At 44.6% G+C, this 22,257-nt stretch overlaps 1 protein-coding gene across 1 annotated transcript in view; it reads left to right on the top strand.

Annotated features, from left to right (window-relative positions):
- LOC124790020 (cuticle protein 38-like) overlaps positions 1 to 14,755 on the top strand; it is a 33,484-nt gene extending 18,729 nt beyond the window's left edge. Inside the window, exon 2 of the mRNA XM_047257572.1 lies at positions 14,397 to 14,755. Coding sequence (XP_047113528.1) covers positions 14,397 to 14,696 — 300 coding nt within the window. The 3' untranslated portion in view covers positions 14,697 to 14,755. The remainder of the gene's footprint in view (positions 1 to 14,396) is intronic.
- Positions 14,756 to 22,257: the final 7,502 nt, after the last annotated feature.

Below are 22,257 nucleotides of genomic sequence, written 5' to 3'. Positions count from 1 at the left end.
TGGTGATCGGCCTGGATATACGTACGTCACCAGCCATTCTGCAAGTCGTCTTGACCGTGTCTACGTTTCCCAAGGAATCGTAACTGCCATGCTTGACGCTGAGTTATGGCCTATCGCCTTTCCGACCATATCGCCTACATTTGCACTGTTTCGTTCCAGAGGTAGAAGGTGTGGCGCGGTCGAGGCCTGGGGAAACTGAATGTCGCCCATCTCAAGGATCCGCAATGCAGGCAGGTCGCAGAAACGACGTGGAACAACTGTGTGAGACGCCTTCCAGCGTATCCTTCAGCACTCCGGTGGTGGCTCGACTGCACCAAGCCTGCTTTACGTCGTTCGATGATGAATTACGGTCGCGACGAAATGCTGTGGCAACGACATACCATGGAATAATATTTCACAATTCTCCGGGAACTCTCAAACCATGCCCCCTCTGTTCAATGACAGGTTGAAATTCAACGTATTAAGGCGAAGATAATTTCTCTTATGCGTCACCGCCTTGAAGGCTCAATAGTACGCGCAAGGTGTCACGATTGTGTACTAGGAGAGCCCCCGTCCATACATCATATTATACGAGAGAAGCAGCGGTGTCGGAGAAAGCTGGTCAACGCCCTCGACATGCCAGTTGATCGTCAATTGACGTCCCAGAATATCGTAAAAGCCTTTGAGAAACCCTACAACCAGTTCTATGCAGCAGAGGACCAGAACATAGGGGTAACGACTGATGTACTCCATTCCTTGACGTGTAACCTGGATGAGGCTGCTGTGGAGATTCTCACAGCGACAATTACGGCTGATGACGTCGTGCCGCAGGTCCAGATGGGTTCCCACTGGAGTTTTACAGCACATTACACGAGATCATGGGCTCACGCTGGACTGCGATGTATGAAGAACTGATGAACCTTGGCCTTCCGCTCCCACCCGAATTCGTAGAAGGCTTGCTTATCCCGGTCCCCAAGCCATCGGGAGGTCGGGGAGTTGGGCATTATCGGCCGGTGACCATGTTAAATTGTGACTTCAAGGTTTTTACCCGCATTCTTGCAACTCACCTTCGGCGCGTCATTCCTCAACTCATCTCTCTGGATCAAACGTGCTGTGGTGGTGACAGTAACATTCAGACGGCACTCAGCGATTACCATGACGTCATAGCCCTGGCCACGACCTGCCGCCGTAATGGTGCCTTAGTGACAGTGGACTTCGACCACGACTTTGATAGAATGAGTCATGCCTTTCTGGAAACGTACTCCGACGGATGGCCTTTCTCCACAGGTTTATACACATCGTCTTGCGGTTCCTCCGAGGTGCCACGTCGCGAGTGCTGGTCAATGGCGGTGTGGTGGGCCCTATTAATGTCATGTGGTCGGTTTGTCAAGGATGTCCGCTGTTGATGCTGCTTTTCGCCATCGTCCTTGAGCCACTGTTACGTGGTTTGAGGAGCCGGCTCACAGGGATAACAATGAGGGGGAATGCTTTCATCTGCAGCGCCTGTGCACATGACGTGGTGTTCTTGGTTCTATCGGAGGATGAAGTGCGAGAGGCACTGGCATGGATCAACCAGTACGGGACTGCTGCAGGTAGCCATGTGAACCTGACGAAATCTAGCGCTATGTCTGTCGGTAGAGGTCTTCCAACAGCGAGTGTGGCTCCATTGCCATTAGTGGACAAACTCAAATGTTTGGTGATCACCTTCAAGCGTGATATACAGCGCACGATGTTATTTAACTATAAACGCCTGCTTCAAGCTATCCGCACCAACATTCGTGGCAACCTCCTGAGAGCATTGGACATGTTACAAAGAGTGGATTTGGTTAACACTCAGCAGGCCATTGTGGCCGATCGGTTCTAGGTGCTTCAGTCTGCGGTCGCAGGTTCGAATCCCTCCTCGGGCACGGATGAGTGTGGTGTCCTTAGGTTTAAGTAGTTCTAAGTTTAGGTGACTGATGATCTCAGATCTTAAGTCCCATAGTGCTCAGAGCCATTTGAATCATTTTTGTTAACATTCATCTAGTCTCACGACTACTCCATTTAGCACAGATTTTACCGCTGCCAAAGGCAATGGCACACGGACTTCAGGCGGCGTTCAGCTACTTTGGGAGCGCGGATCTTATCTTCAAAGTCCGCTACGACACGCTGACACTTCCTCCTCGAGATGGCGGCTTTGGCCTTGTCAACGTCCAAGCGAGAGCAGCAGCCCTTTATGTAAGTACGATGGTTAAATCGTGGACCCGCCGCCGTACCGGATTTTCGGGAAGCCTGATTGACGAACTGGCCCCTCCCTCTCGAGTGGCACCTGTTGCAGTAGCCCATATTTCATCCTCGCTCTCACATGTCAGGACCTTTTTTATCGAATGCGGGTATGTCCATGCCGATATGCCTAGTACCAGAAAGCCTATCGCACGTGCGTTTACCGCCTAATGATGAGAAATCATACTCGGAATGTTGTGGAAAGCCGACATCCTACGATCGCATGGACCTGTGGTTTGGCGTTCTGTGCACCACATCCTCCTCGACACGAGCGCTCGTGCGACCTGGTATCTGGTCGTTAATGGAAAATAAATGACACAGCTTCGTCTACATGCCATGAAAATGACGGATTGGCCACTGTGTTCTCGTTGTCACACGCTTGATAGGAACGAACATCGACTGATGTGTGGATCTTCTGCAGAGGTGTGGCAGCTGATTCAGAAGATCCTTGCCTTCCTTCTACGTACGACTCTTCATGCCATTACACCGAAGTTTCTTCTGTTCCCAGATGAGACATACTTCCCACGTACGAAACCAATCCTGTGATCTGGATAAAAGGCCTCTCGACCTCTTATTTGTTCTGTAAAGGTGATAAGAGTGTTCTTGATTTTTGGACGTTCCTGCAAGATCGCTTTACTTTTCTCGTGCACCATCCGCGATACCGTCAGTACTATGCCAACTTCTTGGGTAGTGCCTTCTTCGATCCCCGCCTGCAGCTTGGGTGTGTCAGGTATTTCAGTGAGATTGTGTAATACCAGGACTCAGTCCAATGCACCTGGAGGGTGATCTCAACATATATATATATATATATATATATATATATATATATATATATATATATATATATATATATATCCCGGTCGGGGCACACATTTTCAACTGTCCCCGTTGACTTATATCAACGCCTGTATGCAGCTAAGGGTATTCATTTGATTGCAATGACGTACGACTTTATGTCCGCAAGTTAAGCATTTATTCGGAATGTCTATATTCCACATGTACCACATGCTGGGATATGCAAATGATTAGCATTTCAGCTCGTCCAAACAAAGTAGGAGTAACGTCATCTAAATCCACGTTTATATAAAAATGAATGTTTGTTTATTCAGAATGTATTATCTCAAGAAAAATGAAGCAATTTAGGTGCGGTTTCTTGCAAACTGGTCAGCATTGTCTGTAGAGGATTTACAGTTGTATAGCTTATACGGCTGTTGTTAAAATATAGTCATTACGATATATCAATATACAGACGCGATTCGACAAATATCGATATACATCAGCGAACAACGATTCGTCGGTAATCGATATATCGATACAATAGGGGCAATATCGAGCAAAGCAATTCTTATTTTATACTACATTTTTTCAGAATTTTCGATAAATATTGGAAGACGTTCTTTTGAAATTGTAGTAGAACATAGTTTTACTTTCACTGCGTAAATGTCTCTGACTACTTTCTGAGCTTTCATCATGTCTAGTCTTTCTCTTTGACTGTTTGAAGCAAGAAGTGTAGATGGCACAAAGAAGAACGGAATAACAAGACATCCGATAGGAAGAAATAGCGCACAAATTGCATTAATAATAATTTTTAACACTACTAGTGTGCTGTTTCCTCACGTCGGCGTTCTTCAAAAACCGTTGCTGAAACTGATGAACAAGAGTCTAAATAGAAGACTGGTCTCTACGGTGGGCGGAGACACGTGGGGGGAAATACTGACGTAATCGACCCTCGGTGCTACCTACAGAAACTGCAACGTTTAACTTCACCACGCAATTCTGATACTACAATTTCTAGACCGAAGGCGGTTGCAGAAATGAAAAAGCAGGGAAGACGACAGGAAGTACTCCAGATAAATCCGATATATCACGAAATCGAACTATGGACCTATTGGACACCTTTTATTGCGCGAGCTGTAGTTACCAATGTAAACAAAGTGATTATCGCCAAGTGTGAACGTGCATCATTTTCAAAAAATGGTTCAAATGGCTCTGAGCACTATGGGACTTAACTTCTGCGGTCATCAGTCCCCTAGAACTTAGAACTACTTAAACCTAACTAACCTAAGGACATCACACACATCCATGCCAGAGGCAGGATTCGAACCCGCGACCGTAGCGGTCGCGCGGTTCCAAACTGTATTGCCTAGAACCGCTCGGCCAATCCGACCGGCCCACGTTTTGAAGCAGCACTTCAATACCAGCTCAGTGAACAACGATTCTGTGTATTATTTTCAACCGGCCGGCGCATCATTTTTGTTTCAGTTCTGGCTCTGAGGGGGATAAGCAGTATGCTATCTTGTTGATGTACAGAATATCTAATAATAAATAAATACAGCTGTAAAACTGGCAGTATACTTAGGCTGGTTCTAGGCACTTCAGTCTGGAACCGCGTGACCGCTACGGTCGCAGGTTCGCATCCTGCCTCGGGCATGGATGTGTGTGATGTACTTAGGTTAGTTACGTTTAAATACACTCCTGGAAATGGAAAAAAGAACACATTGACACCGTTGTGTCAGACCCACCATACTTGCTCCGGACACTGCGAGAGGGCTGTACAAGCAATGATCACACGCACGGCACAGCGGACACACCAGGAACCGCGGTGTTGGCCGTCGAATGGCGCTAGCTGCGCAGCATTTGTGCACCGCCGCCGTCAGTGTCAGCCAGTTTGCCGTGGCATACGGAGCTCCATCGCAGTCTTTAACACTGGTAGCATGCCGCGACAGCGTGGACGTGAACTGTATGTGCAGTTGACGGACTTTGAGCGAGGGCGTATAGTGGGCATGCGGGAGGCCGGGTGGACGTACCGCCGAATTGCTCAACACGTGGGGCGTGAGGTCTCCACAGTACATCGATGTTGTCGCCAGTGGTCGGCGGAAGGTGCACGTGCCCGTCGACCTGGGACCGGACCGCAGCGACGCACGGATGCACGCCAAGACCGTAGGATCCTACGCAGTGCCGTAGGGGACCGCACCGCCACTTCCCAGCAAATTAGGGACACTGTTGCTCCTGGGGTATCGGCGAGGACCATTCGCAACCGTCTCCATGAAGCTGGGCTACGGTCCCGCACACCGTTAGGCCATCTTCCGCTCACGCCCCAACATCGTGCAGCCCGCCTCCAGTGGTGTCGCGACAGGCGTGAATGGAGGGACGAATGGAGACGTGTCGTCTTCAGCGATGAGAGTCGCTTCTGCCTTGGTGCCAATGATGGTCGTATGCGTGTTTGGCGCCGTGCAGGTGAGCGCCACAATCAGGACTGCATACGACCGAGGCACACAGGGCCAACACCCGGCATCATGGTGTGGGGAGCGATCTCCTACACTGGCCGTACACCACTGGTGATCGTCGAGGGGACACTGAATAGTGCATGGTACATCCAAACCGTCATCGAACCCATCGTTCTACCATTCCTAGACCGGCAAGGGAACTTGCTGTTCCAACAGGACAATCCACGTCCGCATGTATCCCGTGCCACCCAACGTGCTCTAGAAGGTGTAAGTCAACTACCCTGGCCAGCAAGATCTCCGGATCTGTCCCCCATTGAGCATGTTTGGGACAGGATGAAGCGTCGTCTCACGCGGTCTGCACGTCCAGCACGAACGCTGGTCCAACTGAGGCACCAGGTGGAAATGGCATGGCAAGCCGTTCCACAGGACTACATCCAGCATCTCTACGATCGTCTCCATGGGAGAATAGCAGCCTGCATTGCTGCGAAAGGTGGATATACACTGTACTAGTGCCGACATTGTGCATGCTCTGTTGCCTGTGTCTATGTGCCTGTGGTTCTGTCAGTGTGATCATGTGATGTATCTGACCCCAGGAATGTGTCAATAAAGTTTCCCCTTCCTGGGACAATGAATTCACGGTGTTCTTATTTCAATTTCCAGGAGTGTAGTTTGAAGTTCTAGGGGACTGATGAACTCAGATGTTAAGTCCCATAGTGCTCAGAGCCATTTGAACCATTTGAACTTAGGCTGAAGCGCCAAACAAACTGGTATAGGATTGCGTATTCAGATACATAGATATGTTAACTGCCAGAATACGGCGCTGCAGCCGAAAACGCCTATATAACAAAAAGTGTCTGGCGCAGTTGTGAGATTGGTTACTGCTGCGTCAGTGGCATTTTATCATGAGTTAAGTGAGTTTAAAGGTGCTGTTATAGTCGGCGCGCGAGGCATGGGACACAGCATCTCCTAGGTAGCGATCAAGTGGGGATTTTCCCGTACAACTATTTCACGAGCTTACCGTGAATATCAGGAATCCGGTGCAACATCAAATCTCCGACATCGCTGCGGCCGGAAAAAGATTCTGCAAAACGACTAGACCAACGACGACTGAAGAAAATCGTTCAACCTGACAGAAGTGCAACCCTTCCGCAAATTGCTGCTTCTTTCAGTGCCGGGCTATAAATAAGTGTCAGCATGCAAACATTCAATGAAATATGGATATGGGCTTTCGGGCTTTCGGAAGTCCCACTCGACGCAACACATTACGCCTCGCCTGGCCCCGTCAGCACCGACATTGGACTGATGATGACTGGAAACATGTTGCCTGGTCGAACGAGTCTCGTTTCAAATCGTATCGAGCGGATGGATGTATACGGGTATGGAGACAACCTCATGAACACATGGACCTGGTTGTCAGGAGGGGACTGTTGAAGCTGGTGGAGGCTCCGTAATGGTGTCGGGCTTGTGCAGTTGGTGTGATATGGGGTCCTTGATACGTCTAGATACGACTTGACAGATGACACGTACGTAATCATCCTTTCTGATTACCTGTATCCATTCATGTCCATTTTGCATTACTACGGACCTGGGCAGTAGCAGGACAATGTGACACCCTACACGTCCAGAATTGCTACAGAGTGGCTCCAGGAACACTCTTCTGAGTTTAAGCACTTCCGGTGGCCACCGAACTCCTCAGATATGAACATTATGAACTCTATTTAGGATGCCTTGCAACGTGCTGTTCAGAAGGGATCTCCAGCTCCTCTTACTCTTATGGATTTATGGATAGCGCTACATGATTCATGGTTTCAGTTCCCTCCAGCACAACTCAGACATTAGTTGAGTCCATGCCACGTCGTCTTGCGGCACTTCTGCGTGCTCGCGAGGACCCTACACGATATTAGGCAGGTGCACCAACCTGTGTCCTTAGCTCTTCAGTGTACAAAATGGAGCCGATATTTAGTTTTAGCCAGTACATTGTTATACTGCTGAATATGGTCTTTATAAATGGTATCCCCGATATTAAGCAAGAGAACATTCCTAATTATTTTTCCAACAACCACGTAGTCGCTTTCCTGTGAAGTCGACTGCGAGAAAGACAATGCTGCGATTCTCGAGAGTACAAAAATACTCAGTGACTTTGCGAACTTGTTATTCTGGCAGCAAAAAACACTGAAATCAATGTAATCAAATACGTCATCCAAGAATAAATTGCGGTCGAATCTCTCTTCTACAGATCGATTAACTACGTCGTGAATGCGGACGGCTTCTTAAGCTACCGAAACGAGTTTTTAAACTCGTTAGATATTAATGGTGTCACCCAGCATATTTAGTCACAAAAAATCGGTGTCTCAGTAATGCTTTTGCTCGACATTAATCCACCTCGATTGTGCAGTGGAGCCAGGCTCGCAGCAGAATAATTTACGCTAAACGTTACTGAGGTGATTAATTCTGAAAGGCAAGTTAAACGGAGAAGACGTGCTCATTTCACGTATTCCTATCATTCCCACTGACATGCTATTTAATTTCAACCGACTACAGTTCCACCTTTGTCTAGCATTTTCAATGACTGTCAGCAAAGCACAAGATCTATCGTTTCAAGTCTGTTGATTAAACCTCGAAAATCCACTATTTTCACTTGGTCAGTAATGTGTTGCATGCTCACGAGTGGGATAGTCGAAAAATTTGTTTTTCCGCAAGACGGAAAGTTCAAAAATATTGTACATCCCAGTGCAATTAAGAAACTTTATTCACGTATAACGCAATGATGAAGAAATCATTCTTTTATTTATTTTCTACATAAGTATTTGCATAGTTTGTATGTATACTTCCAGTAAATTACAAAACAGTTGAAAGTGGCGTGATGCGTGCTGTCATTAAGTAGTTACGTGCACAAGGAAAGATTAAACATTGTGTTATCCTTTTCATACAATCGTTAGCTAGTTACGTATACAAGGAAATATTATGCATCGTGTTATCCTTTCAGAAATCCTAACTGATTGCTTATAGTTTCGTTTATGCCTCGTTTAAGAAAGAAGTACCTGTAGCAGTAGATGGAACTAGAAAGCAGCAGAATCGTTGCTCGTCCAGACTGCTTCTTATTCGTGATATTGCTGCTCGCATTAGTTGTGATACCTTGACTAGCACAGGAGTATGGGATCGATGGGAACATGAGTGCCACAGTCAACCTAATGGAGAACCTCAACAGCCCTAAGCGACTATGCCCTGAGAGGCTCGTTTGGATGCGCAGTATCGTATAGCCACGTCACGAACTGGAGTTAATAAGACAATTATCCACACAGACAATGGAACGACTTAGGCAGCACCACGAACTGCTAGTTGGTAACCATTGTTGCAGCTTCTCTTGTTGCCCTAGCTAAAAGAGGAGAACCAAGAGTGGTGCACCCGACAATAAATGTGCATACAGGAGGGCCAACATGGCGTCTTTTCATACTAGACCCGGTTCTGTATACAGGATGTGTCATGTCCCTGTGAAGAGGCACTGAGGAGATCGGAACTAACCAGACTCCATTGGTTGTCGTCATATGGGCCCAGTGCGCGGTGTGATGGTACGAGGAATCACTGGATACACAACACGATCATCCCTGGTGCCCTTAGCTGTTAATTTGGACAGCAGGTGCTGAAGCGTTGTACTCTCCAGGCTGGTGGCTCTGTCTTCGAAATCCTTGTTCGTTATTTTTCAAGAAGACAAGCAAGACTGCGTATTGGCCATGCTGTCCTGGCACAGAGGTTGTTCGCTTGTGACCTAGACAGAACGTTCTAGATATCTCTCACCCATGGGTTGCCAAGAGACTGGACGAATCAACTATCAAGACTCACTGTGGCATCTGACTTGCCGGATTCCTGCCATTATCATCGCCAGAGATGGCAGCTCTGTGAAACAAATTTCTTTTCTTGTACAGCTGCAAATTTAGTAGTAACTTAAGGGGAGACGTTGATGAAATTGAGCAAAACTGTCGATTTTGGATTTATTTTATGTTAGCACAACTCATCGACAATAAGTTTCCAAAGTTTTAATGTTGAAATCGCATCGGAAGTGCCTGAAAATTAATTAAAAGTGTGACGCGGCCTCCCTATCACGCCCACGTTTTGAAAAAATGGTTCAAATGGCTCTGAGCACTATGGGACTTAACTTCTGCGGTCATCAGTCCACTAGAACTTAGAACTACTTAAACCTAACTAACCTAAGGACATCACACACATTCATGCCCGAGGCAGGATTCGAACCTGCGACAGTATCGGTCGCGCGGTTCCAGACTGTAGCGCCTAGAACCGCTCGGCCACTCCGACCGGCCCACGTTTTGAAGCAGCACTTCAATACCAGCTCAGTGAACGATTCTGCGTATTACTTTCAACCAAACGTGTGCGGGATACATCTGGAAGGCCGTGATATATACTCTTTGGTTTTATAGATCATCTTTGACTGTGTCGTATCTTATACACAATAACAAACTAGCTGCATCGTTTATGACGAAGCAATTCTTTTTTTGCCTTGTGGTACTGACGGAGATTTATACAAGTGTTCGATTCTTTCTTCATTCAGTTACGCCACGACCACAAACAGGTATAAAAACTGGATAAACTGCGTTTGAATAAGTTAGCGAATGGAAGACGTGAGAAACAACGACAAACCAGCAATGAGGTTACGTCCGAAGTAAGAAAACCTGCTGAAAGTCAGTTGAAGACCTGGTAATGGAAGGAAGACAGATAACAAGAAATCAGAAGAGAAGCCTTGAAGGGAAAGACGACGCTGGAGTACAAATGTGATGCCTTCTGAAGAAGTGACATAAGTAAAAAAGTTAGGTTGAACTTTAAATTGCGTTTCCCTAAAAGTTTGTTTGTTAACGTTTAGGTACCTTTTCCTCAGATTCTATGAATGCTAGAAATATGAAATTTTGCACACATATTTCTGTAAACCTAATAAACGTTTTCTCAAGATAAAATTATGAAATTCTGATTGAAAGCTGAGATATGAGGCAACGTGCTTGGAATTTTGCATGAATTTAAAATTGTAGTTGTGGAAATATAATTTAAAAATTATGAAAATTCTCCTATTTGACTTATTCCAAAAACCTCATGAGAGGAGCTTACAACATATAAAGAGATGAAACAGAGAAATTTTTGTAGAAAAACCTTGGATACTTTCTGATAAAGAGGAACATACTTAATTTTTTTAAATAAAACTTCAAAATTCATTTAAAAAAGTTGAATATATATATAATCAAAGGATTTTATATCTAATTTTGTGTTACTTTCATGTAAAGCGTGGTACAAAATTTCATTGCCATATCGCCAAAACTGTGAATTTTGTGCAATTTTGAAATAGTGTGTGTTTCTCATCAACGTCCCCCCTTAATCAAGTATGCTCCCTACCGTACTGTATATGGTAATTAGGTAAAATTTAGTGAGTTTATATCCTTCCCGATTTTGCAATAATAATTGCCAGGAGAATACGTTACCTAAACCGTGTAGCTGGTAACGAATAATGGGGAAATTGTGCAATTTAAATATTCATACACGTGTTTTGTTTGCAAGTTTCTTATACAAACTCGGGAGGTCAAGGTCCTGTCAGTAATGAGTGAAGGCACATGTATGGACAGTGGACTGTAACGCAATAAGAAACTAAGCCACTCATCATCACGTATGCTACAACTCTATCATCTGGTAAGTACGGCGGATGTGTTCTAAGATATCAAAACGGAAACAGCTCCCACTAACCTCTCTGCTGTCACCAAGTTGCGGTGATATCCAGTACGCGACCAAGGGCAAGGTGGGCGTACAGTTACAAATTAACACAGACGCCGTTGGCTGACCTAGTCTGCCGCGGCGGTCAGCTTCGGATTCGCAATCGGCAAGCGCTGAATCAGATCGCAAAGTAGATCAAGAGCAGTGTCTGCGGGAGCGGTGGCCCTGTCACAGGCAACCGGCGGGGGCGTGGCTCGCAGGTCCCACAGCTACCGCTCGCTATATATACCGACGGCGAACCTGGCTGCGGCACCTGTTGCTCTCGCCGGACAACAACTCCCATCACAACATGTACAAGCTGGTGAGTTGCCTGTGCGACGACACACACTTCCGAGTGCTCGGGACACTACATGTCTCCTCTTATTTCTTTCATTTTTGCCCTGTCTTACTGGACCGTTTCTGTCAGTGCAGCATTACTGCACCCAAGAATTTTGAATACTCAGCACATACTAGGGTTAGTCATGAAGTTTAAACTGTAGGGCTCAGAATTAAAAGTGCAGCAGTGCTGCAGACACGTGGCAGCAAAAAATTAGTAAATGAATCACGTAACTTTATTTTTGGGAGACGACAGTTTTCAACTTTATATCTCCCTCGTGTTCTAATAATATCCTCTCTTGAATTTTCCCTTCTGCTGGTCTTTCCCCGACAACGCTTTTATTTCTGGACACATTAGCACACATCTCGGCTTCTTACAAATGTTTCCACTCCAACCCTTTCTCTCTCTTCCTACTACATCTTGCTTTCGGCTGGGTGAGGCAGCGCTGTGATTCATACGCTGCATTTGTTTTTGATATGACGTAGGTTCAAAACTCTGTATGGCACAGTGATTGATGTTAGTGCTCAGTTTCTAAGAGCTTTAACATCGACTGGAGTTGCAAGTAAACCCTCCATCCATCCATTATTCGTTCCGTAATTACATTTACAGAATTCAACTAGTTTCAGCTCCTCTAGTATCTCGGCTGTCTACATTTTAATTCTACACAACGCTGTACTCATGAAGAAGACTTCAGAAGTTTTTTCCTAACTACATATCAATATTTGATGGCGAAGGACATGTTTCCTTCACAACTGTGTATGCTTGTTTTCTATGTAGCAAAAGTTTTATGATTTTGTTTTTCATTGCCCAATTCTTAGTCAACAGTTCGTCATCTCTCTTTCTTTCAGCTACTTCCGTCGTTGCCGCCTTATTTAATCTCTGATACAAACTTTGTGCTGACTAATGCATCCAATGAATTTAACAGATCTTTTATCTTCTTTGCTTTCGCGAAAAACGGTTGAGACTGCTGCGGAGTGTAGTTTTGGGTGTGTTATCATAATACTTAGTCTTAACATTGAAGAGAAGCTGAAAGAACGGAAAAGGGTACAACAGAAAAGTACTAACACGAGGAAAATATTCGTCTACACTTCTGCAGCAGTTAAGTTCTTATAACAGTATCTCGTAAAGGCACGTTGTCTAGATCGAACCATGGTCCGCTGTTTGTCTTAGTCATTATGCTTTACTTCAGCAAACAAGTAGAAATACGAAAACATTTCTTTCCGTATGCGATCCAAGTGGGAAATCAAACCATTGTTCAGCTAACGATTTGTTTATGGACAATAGTATTGTGTGATTACGAAAATGATCTCCGTGCGCACTTAAACAGATGAGCCGTAGCAGCTCAGCAGCTAGAAGGGAGTTTGTAGAACCTGGCCACACAGACGAATAAGTGACGACTTCTCCGGGAAAAAGAGAATAATTTAAGTAACTAGGGAAGATTGGAAGCAGTGTTTCTGCTTAGGCCGTCATTTAGATACAGACAGTAAGCCATAAACGTGGCACAGGTGTGATAAGGTAATATACTAACGGAGGAATGTTATGGCTAGAAAACTAGTACTAGAGTAACCCTAGTGACTGTTTAATCGACAACAAAACGTAAAATAGAACTACGCGTCCCACCCTCCAGAGTTGGAAATGCGTATCACGATGCAGCTAGACACCAGATGAGATGGTATCGTGAAGAGATTCTACAGCGTCAAAAGTTTACATAAACCACTTGTATAAAGTTTATTAAAGCTCTGTTACTGCTTGTATGGATCAGAAACGGAGGGATCAAATAGGCACATAGGTAAAGCAAACTTAGTTTCACTAGCAGGAACTGGGAAAAGTGCAATCAGTCTGCAAAGGAGACTGCTTACCGAATGTGTGTGACATTTTATAATGTGTTTCAAGTGCGTGGGAGACATACCAACCAGGAGTAGCAGGGGATACTAGACGTTCACAACGAAGGACAGCACATAAGAGCACGGATTTGTTTGACTCACAGGTGAGCGTCACAGAAGCGCCGAAAATCTGAATTTGCAGACGCTTGAAGAAAATCACTTCAACCACGAATTTCAGCTTCCAGCCTTTCGAGAGCCAGTATTAAGTAAAGAACGAAAAAACACATTTCAGCTCTCTAGATGTTGCTCTGATAGAGACGGCAAATCAAGATTTGGGTACTAACAGAGCGCACCATGATTTGCAAAGTATGTATGTAGATGTTGGTATAGACGTTTCAAAAAGTCACCAGGTCAACAAGAACTTAACGCCGCATTTATTACTCCGTCAGAATGTAGAAATAGGAAAATATACATGTAGGCTATTTCTTTTATTTTGGATCTACTTTGTCTGTATCTGGTCTTAATGCCCCCCCCCCTCTCCCCGCTCCATCACCCCACATCCACGGCCATAAGAACATTATGCATAATTTCATACATTTCTGCCATTTTCAGTAGGTTGTAAGTTCCGTATACATTACTTCCATATCACTTGCATTTTCTCTACTCATGTCCTACCCAATAGCATACATGAGTTGTGTGGTGCACATTTCATTCGAATTAGATATATCCTCTCTGTGTGCCCTTTCTGAAGTCATTGAAGCAGATCCACAGTTTTAGACGAAAAAAACTGCGTCTGCTGTATTCAGTGAATTCATGATGAGACATTCATTTTTGCAATATAAAGTACAGATCACAGCGGCAGGCCGCATATTGTTCGATTTACTTTGCCCAACTTCATTTGACGGACATGAGCACGTTCAGATATTCATTACCCTGTGATATCGCATTAAAAGTGATCAGCATTACTTGGCACCACCGCCAGCACGAAGCTTCTGTCGAACTGTGAAATGCACGTTGTCGCAGGTGATCCTGCTGTGCGCCGTGGCCGCCGCCCACGCCGGCTACCTGGGAGGCTACGCCGCCCCCGCCGTCGCCGTGGCGCCTGCCGTGGCCGCCCCCGCCGTCGCCGTGGCCCACGCCCCCGTGGCCGTGGCGCCCGCCGCCTCCTCGTACGCCAACACGTACCGCGTATCGCAGACGGCCCGCCTCCTGGCCGCCCCCGCCGTCGCCGCCGCCCCTGTGGCCTACGCCGCCCCCGCCATCCACGCCCCTCTGGCCTACGCCGCACCTGCTGTCGCTGCTCCCCTGCTGAAGGTCCACTAGGAAATGTACCTGAAGCTATGGACAGAGTTATTTATTGTCAATAAAGGGCAGAAAAAGTGTATAAGTTCTTCATTTCTTCCTAGCTGGTGCTTGTGCTGGTGCTTGTGCTGGTGCTTGTTAAATGCTTGCTGCCACGCCCTTTTCCCGGCTGGACGGGCTGCAGTTACACATGTGCTTTCTCACACAGCAACATGTCATCTTACAAGCAATTGTATAATATGAAACGATATTTTTACTATTTCTTACGACTACACTTTCAGTGATACTCGTACTTTCTTCACATCTAGTTCATGTAAAAAGTATAGTTTCATGAATCGCTATAAATTAAAAAAAAAAAATGGTTCAAATGGCTCCAAGCACTATGGGACTTAAAGTCTGAGGTCATCAGTCCCTAGACTTAGAACCAGTTAAACCTAACTAACCTAAGGACTTCACACACATCCATGCCCGAAGCAGGATTCGAACCTGCGACCGTAGCAGCAGCGCGGTTCCGTACCGAAGCGTCTAGAACCGCCCGGCCACAGTGGCCGGCGTTATAAATTCACATTGCATTCTTAAGATCTTGGAACGAATAAGGAATTTAATGCTACAAACATTTTGTGGAGACACGTTTCTAATTTTATAGACTCAGAATGAAACTAGTAACTGGTTTAACGTTTCCATTAAAGTTATAGTACTTAAAACCAATTTCTATAAAACATTTCCGCGTTTTCTGCTGAGTTGAAACGAAAGGACTTTGTCTGCGAGTATGTTTATACAACACTTTTACACAATGTAAAATGCCACAATATCGTAAATCCAACAACAAAAATTACATTTTCAGACTGCTCTTGGTATGACGGGCGTTCAATAAGCAATGCAACACATTTTTTTTTTTTTTTTCTGAAAGCAGGTTGGTTTTATTCAGGATTGCACTACACCATATAATTCCCCACTCTTGGGGCTACAAAACCCTATTTTCCAACATAATCTCTGTTCAATGCGACGGCCTTATGACACCATACTGGGCAGACCAGTATGCCCACATGGTACCACTCTACTGGTCGACGTCGGAGCCAACGTCTTCCTGGATCAGTAACCTCCCCATCATCCAAGTACTGTTTCCCGTGAAGTGCATCGTTCAATTGACCAAACAGATGGAAGTCGGAAGATGTGAGATCCAGGCTGTTGGATGGATGAAGAAGAACACGGACTTGAGTACCCTAACCGGAGTGTCAGCAGTACCAGCAGGCACGTACAGCTGAGCATCGAGGTGGTTGAGTCTGATCCCTGGACCATGTCCAATGAGAATGTCCGCACGTTCCAACACTGTAGAAGTTACAGCAGCGTCCAGCAGGCCGGAACGTTGTTCCGACGATGACAGACGCCTCGCTCAATGAAACAACGTGCTTTTTTCACTGCCAGATCATCTAAACATTCTGCAAGAGCCTATGAATATACGCGATGCTGTGGTTTTGAGCCGAAATGAACTCAATCACAGCTGTCTGCTTAGAATGCACCTCCGTTACCGACGTCATTCTGAAGGCAACGTATAGCGCCGCCACATATCGGAACTTTATGAAACTATAAGCGCTGAAGCGGAAATATTCCACGATGTCCCACAATAAATTCCGCATTTTTATCAACGGAAGTTGGCCGAGAAAAGAATGTTTTGGGTTACATATTGTACGTACGTTGCATTAAGGAAACATACATAAACTAACCAACGTAAGTAAGGTTATAGTCTCTGTATGCCACAAAAGTTGCTGGTGTAGCTTACTTTTAAAAAAATGTGAAAAGAGAACGGTAGATGTCTGTGAAATGATTAATCTAAATATAACAAGTAAAATAGATTATATAAATTTTTGAAGCTGTATTATGCTCGAAACTATGTACAGCAACTAAGGCGCATGAAATGTTTCTCTAATCTATTTTGTTTCTTACTTTCACACAAATAATTCCACAAAATATTTGACCACCTTTTCAAAATTTTTTAAATTACTTGTTTTTTTCTGAAAGTATGAAATATATTCAAAGGTTAATCGGTATGCAATTATTGTTAACAGCAAATTGATCAAAAAGAATCAGAGACGTTCCATTTTACGTAACTTGATATTTATTTTATTTTTTCAACATGAAAGAAAAAGTCTACTATTTGTACGCAAATGTAACTTTTTATGCACAGATTAGCTGAGCCTAGACGAGACGAAATTTCTAGCACTTCATTTACTATCAGCAGCTGTTAGTGAAATGTTTCAGTTATCCCTCAAATCATTAATTAAGCTTTTCTCGATTAACCTGATTACTTTCAAGCATTTAAATCTTACTTTGCAAAACTAAACCTCACTCTAGTCAATTTTGTCCATTTCTCGCTGTTCGTTTTACTACGAAAATACAGAGGAAAATTCGTTGCTTGTTTTTAGGTAGTCTTGCTTTCGCTTTGCTCATACATATAATCAGAACGACAATCAAACATGTGAGTCTTATGAAGTGAGCGGATTGTTAAGTCCTAGTTAGAGGTGTGGACTGTATGACGTCCGAATGTTGTGGCAGTCTGAGAAGTCTCTTACAGACAAGCACGTAGTGAAGATGAGACCACGTCGCGATTTGACCGATTTTGAACGTGGCGAAATAATCGGTGCAAGACGCATGGGACACAGGGTATCGTGAATTACACGGTTTCCATGGCGAGCAATGTCTGGGTTAGAGGGTGAATCTTCAGTGTCGCAGAGGCAGCATACTACGCACGTCATCATCCGTACAGTATGATTCAGGGATTTGACGAACTAACGCCACCCCGTTCACGTGGACAAATATGAGGTGATGACTTTCTGCTGTCTGTCACATGGTTGCCGATTTGAATGTGGAACGTCAAAAACGCGCACCCACGATGACTCCACGGACACAAGCGCACCACAAAGCATCAGCAACCAACGACCGACATAACATCAAATGCCAGGTAGGGTACGTCCGTGACTTAGATGTCAAAGAGCCGACGATTCAGAAGTGGCGACTGTGCACGACAGGTGCTTTTAATTAGAAATAAATCTTAAGGCCTAATAATAGCAAACACTACTTAATAAGATTAAACGAGTACATGACGACTGGTAGATTATTTCAGTTGCAGTTCCCTCATGCTATGTAATAAAAATAATATAGTGTCTGGAAACAACTGTGTCTTAAAAATTGAGGACGAGGTGACTTACACTGTTTAGTCAGTTTATCTGAGAACTGGTACGCTATAAATTAAACTGTTAATTGAATTATACTCACTTGACTTTTTAGTTAGCCTGCAGCTTAAATGATCCATCCGCGCATTAAAATTTGCTTTATTATTGAGCGAAGCTCTCTTGATAAGTCCAATGGTTCCTTCTTGCTACCTCTTACATCGAAACATCTGATGACGTACATGGCAATCCGTGCTTTGACTTAATTTTTAATATGTACATCATCACATTAAGCAAAACAGCAAAGTGAATAGTAGGTCTGCTATTTCAGTGCCCCTTAAGGATTGAATCTGCAGAGACAAAATTTGCAGAAAGATATATGCTTTACGCCTACAATGAGACTGTACCAGTGTCTGAATATTTCTCAGATAGAAACTGGGCTGCTCGACACTGCTAATTTATTGAATAATAACCTTTCTAATTCTTGGAACGAATAGCCACTCTTTTAGCAAACAAATTACTTTCTATACTGTTGTACATGTAGCTCAGTTTTGTTGAGATGCAGATGTGCATGACTCAGCTACTTACTTTAGATTGGTTAAGATCACTAAAATTAAATCCAGAAATTCTTCCATAATTTTACGATGTTTTAAAGTGAATCATTATCCATGTTGTAGAGACTCGTCATAATGGGCTACAACAGTTTTATACAGAACTAGTTGAATACCCGGCATTGCCTGTATAAGTATCTATTCCAGTCTTCTATTAGTCCCTCTCCTACGTCCCCCTGCCCATTTTCTCCTTCGTCCCCTCTCTGTCCATCTCCTCCACCCCCTGTGTTCGTCCACCTTTTTCATCACCTTCACTTTCCGTCCATCCTCTCCTGTCCCTCTCTCTGCCCATCTCTCCTCCTCCTCTCTGTCCATCTCTTTCACCTCCATCTCTTTCACCCTGCCCCTGTCTATCTCCACCTCTCCCCTTACGCTTTCCATCTCCTCTTCTCCCCTCTCCCTGTCTATCCCCTCCTCTTTCCATGCCCTGTCCACCACCTCCTCTCTCCCCTCTCTGTCCATCTCACTCTTTTCGCTTTATCTGTCCATTTCCTTCCCCCCCCCCCCCCTCTCTCTCTCTCTGTTCATCTCCTCCTCACGCATTGTCTGCCTGTTTCTTATTCCCCGTGTCTCTGTCCATTTCCACCTCTTTCCTTTCTCCATCTCCTCCTCTCCCCTCTGTCCTTTTCCCACCTCCATATCTCAGTCCATCTCTTCATCCTCCTTACCTGTGTCCAACTCTTCCTTCCACATCGCTGCCTGTCCATTAGCTCCTCTCTCCTCAATAGGAGGCTAGTAGTTCTTAGGCCCACAATATTTCTTCCCAGATCGTAACTAATGTGTGTACCAAATTTTATAGAAATTGTCCTGGGATTTAGGATGAGCTTTTACCCATAGGTTTTCCAGCGTACACACACATATTTTTAACATAGTCCACACGTATTTGTACGCATATTTCACTTGCATCTTTAGTGAATTACGTCCTGCTGTTTCATTTCCAAGCAGCTCAATGTTTATGACATCGTATCTCCTGAACTATGTTCTCTACAATGAAATAATTTTTCAGGTACAGCCAGTGTTATATGTGGACTGCCCAGAAAGTAATGCACCGCATTTTTTTCTCAGCTGGAAACAATACTAAAAATGTGGAACGTTACGTATGTATTATTTGAAGTCTCCTGAGTGAGCGTGCCAAGTTTCCGTCACTTCAGACAGATAGTGTAGCTGCAGGACTGTTTCAAAATGGCGTCTGTAGATGACGTACGTTACAAGCAAAGTGCCGTCATTGAATTTTTCGCTGCAAAGAAAGCAAGTGTGGGGAATATTCACAAACGCTTGTGCAAAGTTTATGGAGGATCTGCTGTCGACATAAGAACAGTTAGTCGCTGGGCGGGGACGATAAGGTCATCAGAAGACGGTTCGGTGGAGCTACACTATTTGCAGCGGTTGAGGAGACCATCCACAGGTGTTACATCTGACATGTTGCAGCCAGCTGATGTTGCCATTCGTGAGGACAGATTAAAGGATGTCATTTGTGGAAGACAGTTTGACGACTATGAGGAGATGATTCACACAGTAAAGCGATGGCTCCGCCACCAGGACAAGGAGTGATACCGACAAGGCATACCCACCCATGTTTCGCGCTGGGAAAAGGCCATAGAACGCGATGTAGATTACGTGGAAAAATGGGATGTGTGGATAAAACACCATTCTTTCTTGAGTGTAATTCTCATTATGCTCATTAAAGAATTGTTGAAGAAAAAGAATACGGTGAATTAATTTCTGGGCAACCATTGTACTATGTGACTAATCTGTGCGAACTGTGTTGTGAAGGCCGGCCGGGGTGGCCGTGCGGTTCTAGGCGCTACAGTCTGGAACCGCGCGACCGCTACGGTCGCAGGTTCGAATCCTGCCTCGGGCATGGATGTGTGTGATGTCCTTAGGTTAATTAGGTTTGAGTAGTTCTAAGTTCTAGGGGACTGATGACCTCAGAAGTTAAGTCCCATAGTGCTCAGAGCCATTTGAACCATTTTTGTGTTGTGAAAAAGAGTTGATAGTAAAGAGGTGATACATTAAACCTCATGCATGATGCTGCAATTTTTCACGCATATCAGTGTTTATGATTTCGTATCTCCTTCCCTATATGCCGTATAATTTTCCTGGTACTTTCAATGCTATATGTGAATACTGTCTACAAAATGTGTCGCGAATACAGCTTCGCGCGGCAGTTTTACGGCATGAACAGCGAAAATGTCGTAAGTGGTAAACTGTTTTCCTTTTATCATTTTGCTAGCGAGAAAATGTTCACAAAGGTTTGAAAGTACGAGGGTCACTCCAAAAGAATTGCACACTATATTTTCTTTATCCATCTTTTATTCTACATGTTTGAAAGTTTTACATTCTGTAGACACATCGTTTAGGAACAATATTTTCATTTCTCCACATAATTTCCATCCCTCTCAATTGCCTTATGCCATCTTGGAACCAGCGCCTGTATACCCACACGTTAAAATTCTGGACCAACCTGTTGGAGCCACTGTTTGGCAGCGTGCACAAGGGAGTCATCATCTTTAAACCCTGTTCCACGAAGAGAGTCTTTCAGTTTCCCAAAAAGATAAGTCACATGGAGCCAGGTCAGGACTGTAAGGCAGGTGTTTCAGTGTTGTCCATCCGAGTATTTTGTTTAATTTATGGTGGTTCCCCTTGGCATGATGTCCACAAGCAAGAGTCCTTCGGAATCCAAAAACACCATAGTCATAACTTTTCCAGCAGAAGGTGTTGTTTTTGATTTTTTTTTCTTGGATGAATGTGCGGATGCCACTCCATTGATTGCCTCTTCGTCCCTGGTGAAAAATGATGGAGCCATGTTTAATCACCTGTCACAATTATTCTAAGAAATTCATCTCCGCCATTCCCGAACTGTTCCAAAAGTTCGCTGCATACCGTTTTCCTTGTTTCTTTGTGAACCACTGTCAACATCCTGGGAACCCACCTGGCACAAACCTTTTTTAACGCCAACACTTTCATTCTGTGAACACTTCCTTCCCCTGTCCCAACGTAGCGTGACAATTTGTTCACTGTGATGCGTCTGTCAGCAGTCACCAATTCGATAACTCTCTGCACATTGTCTGGAGTGTGTGCAGTAGGAGGCCTGCTGCTGCGAGGACAATCCTCAATATTGCTGTGCCCGCTTTCATCACGTAAGCTGCTTGCCCACTGACTAACTCTACTGCGATCGAGAGCAGCATCTCCATACATCTGTTTCAACCTCTTGTGGATGTTTCCCACTGTCTCGTTTTCACAGCACAGGAATTCTATGACAGCACGTTGCTTCTAACGAACGTCAAATGTAGCAGCCATCTTGAAGACATGCTGCGACGGCGCCACTCACGGGAACAGGTTGAACTAAGTTTGAAAACAAGCGGGAAGGATGTATCTACATACTGTGATACTTTCACACATGCAGACTGAAAACTGTATTTTTACACAAGTAGTGTGCATTTCTTTTGGAGTGACCCTCGTATGTGTATGGTTTGTTGCAAATCACTAAGTTCTCTCGTTCTCCATTACTGGATGACCAAAGTATGGACACTGGCGTGTCTTGGGTTACACCGCTTTTTCACCCCCGCAGCTTTGATAGGAAGGTGACTCTTACACCCATAGCGAATCAGTCCCCACTGTAAGTGATATGTGTAAAACGTTTGGTGGAAAGCGGTGCAGTGTTTCAGGAGGATTTATCATACATACATACATATATACACTGACGTAAAAAAACGCAACACCAAGAAATAATTAGAGTAACCAAAGAAAGCAGGTGTTGACAGATGTGAAAATTACCGAACTAACAGTTTAATAAGCCACGGC

This window comes from Schistocerca piceifrons, chromosome 3 (genome assembly GCF_021461385.2).
Source record: "Schistocerca piceifrons isolate TAMUIC-IGC-003096 chromosome 3, iqSchPice1.1, whole genome shotgun sequence".
In the NCBI taxonomy this organism is placed as follows: domain Eukaryota; kingdom Metazoa; phylum Arthropoda; class Insecta; order Orthoptera; family Acrididae; genus Schistocerca; species Schistocerca piceifrons.
This window is presented reverse-complemented; position numbering and strand designations above follow the sequence as displayed.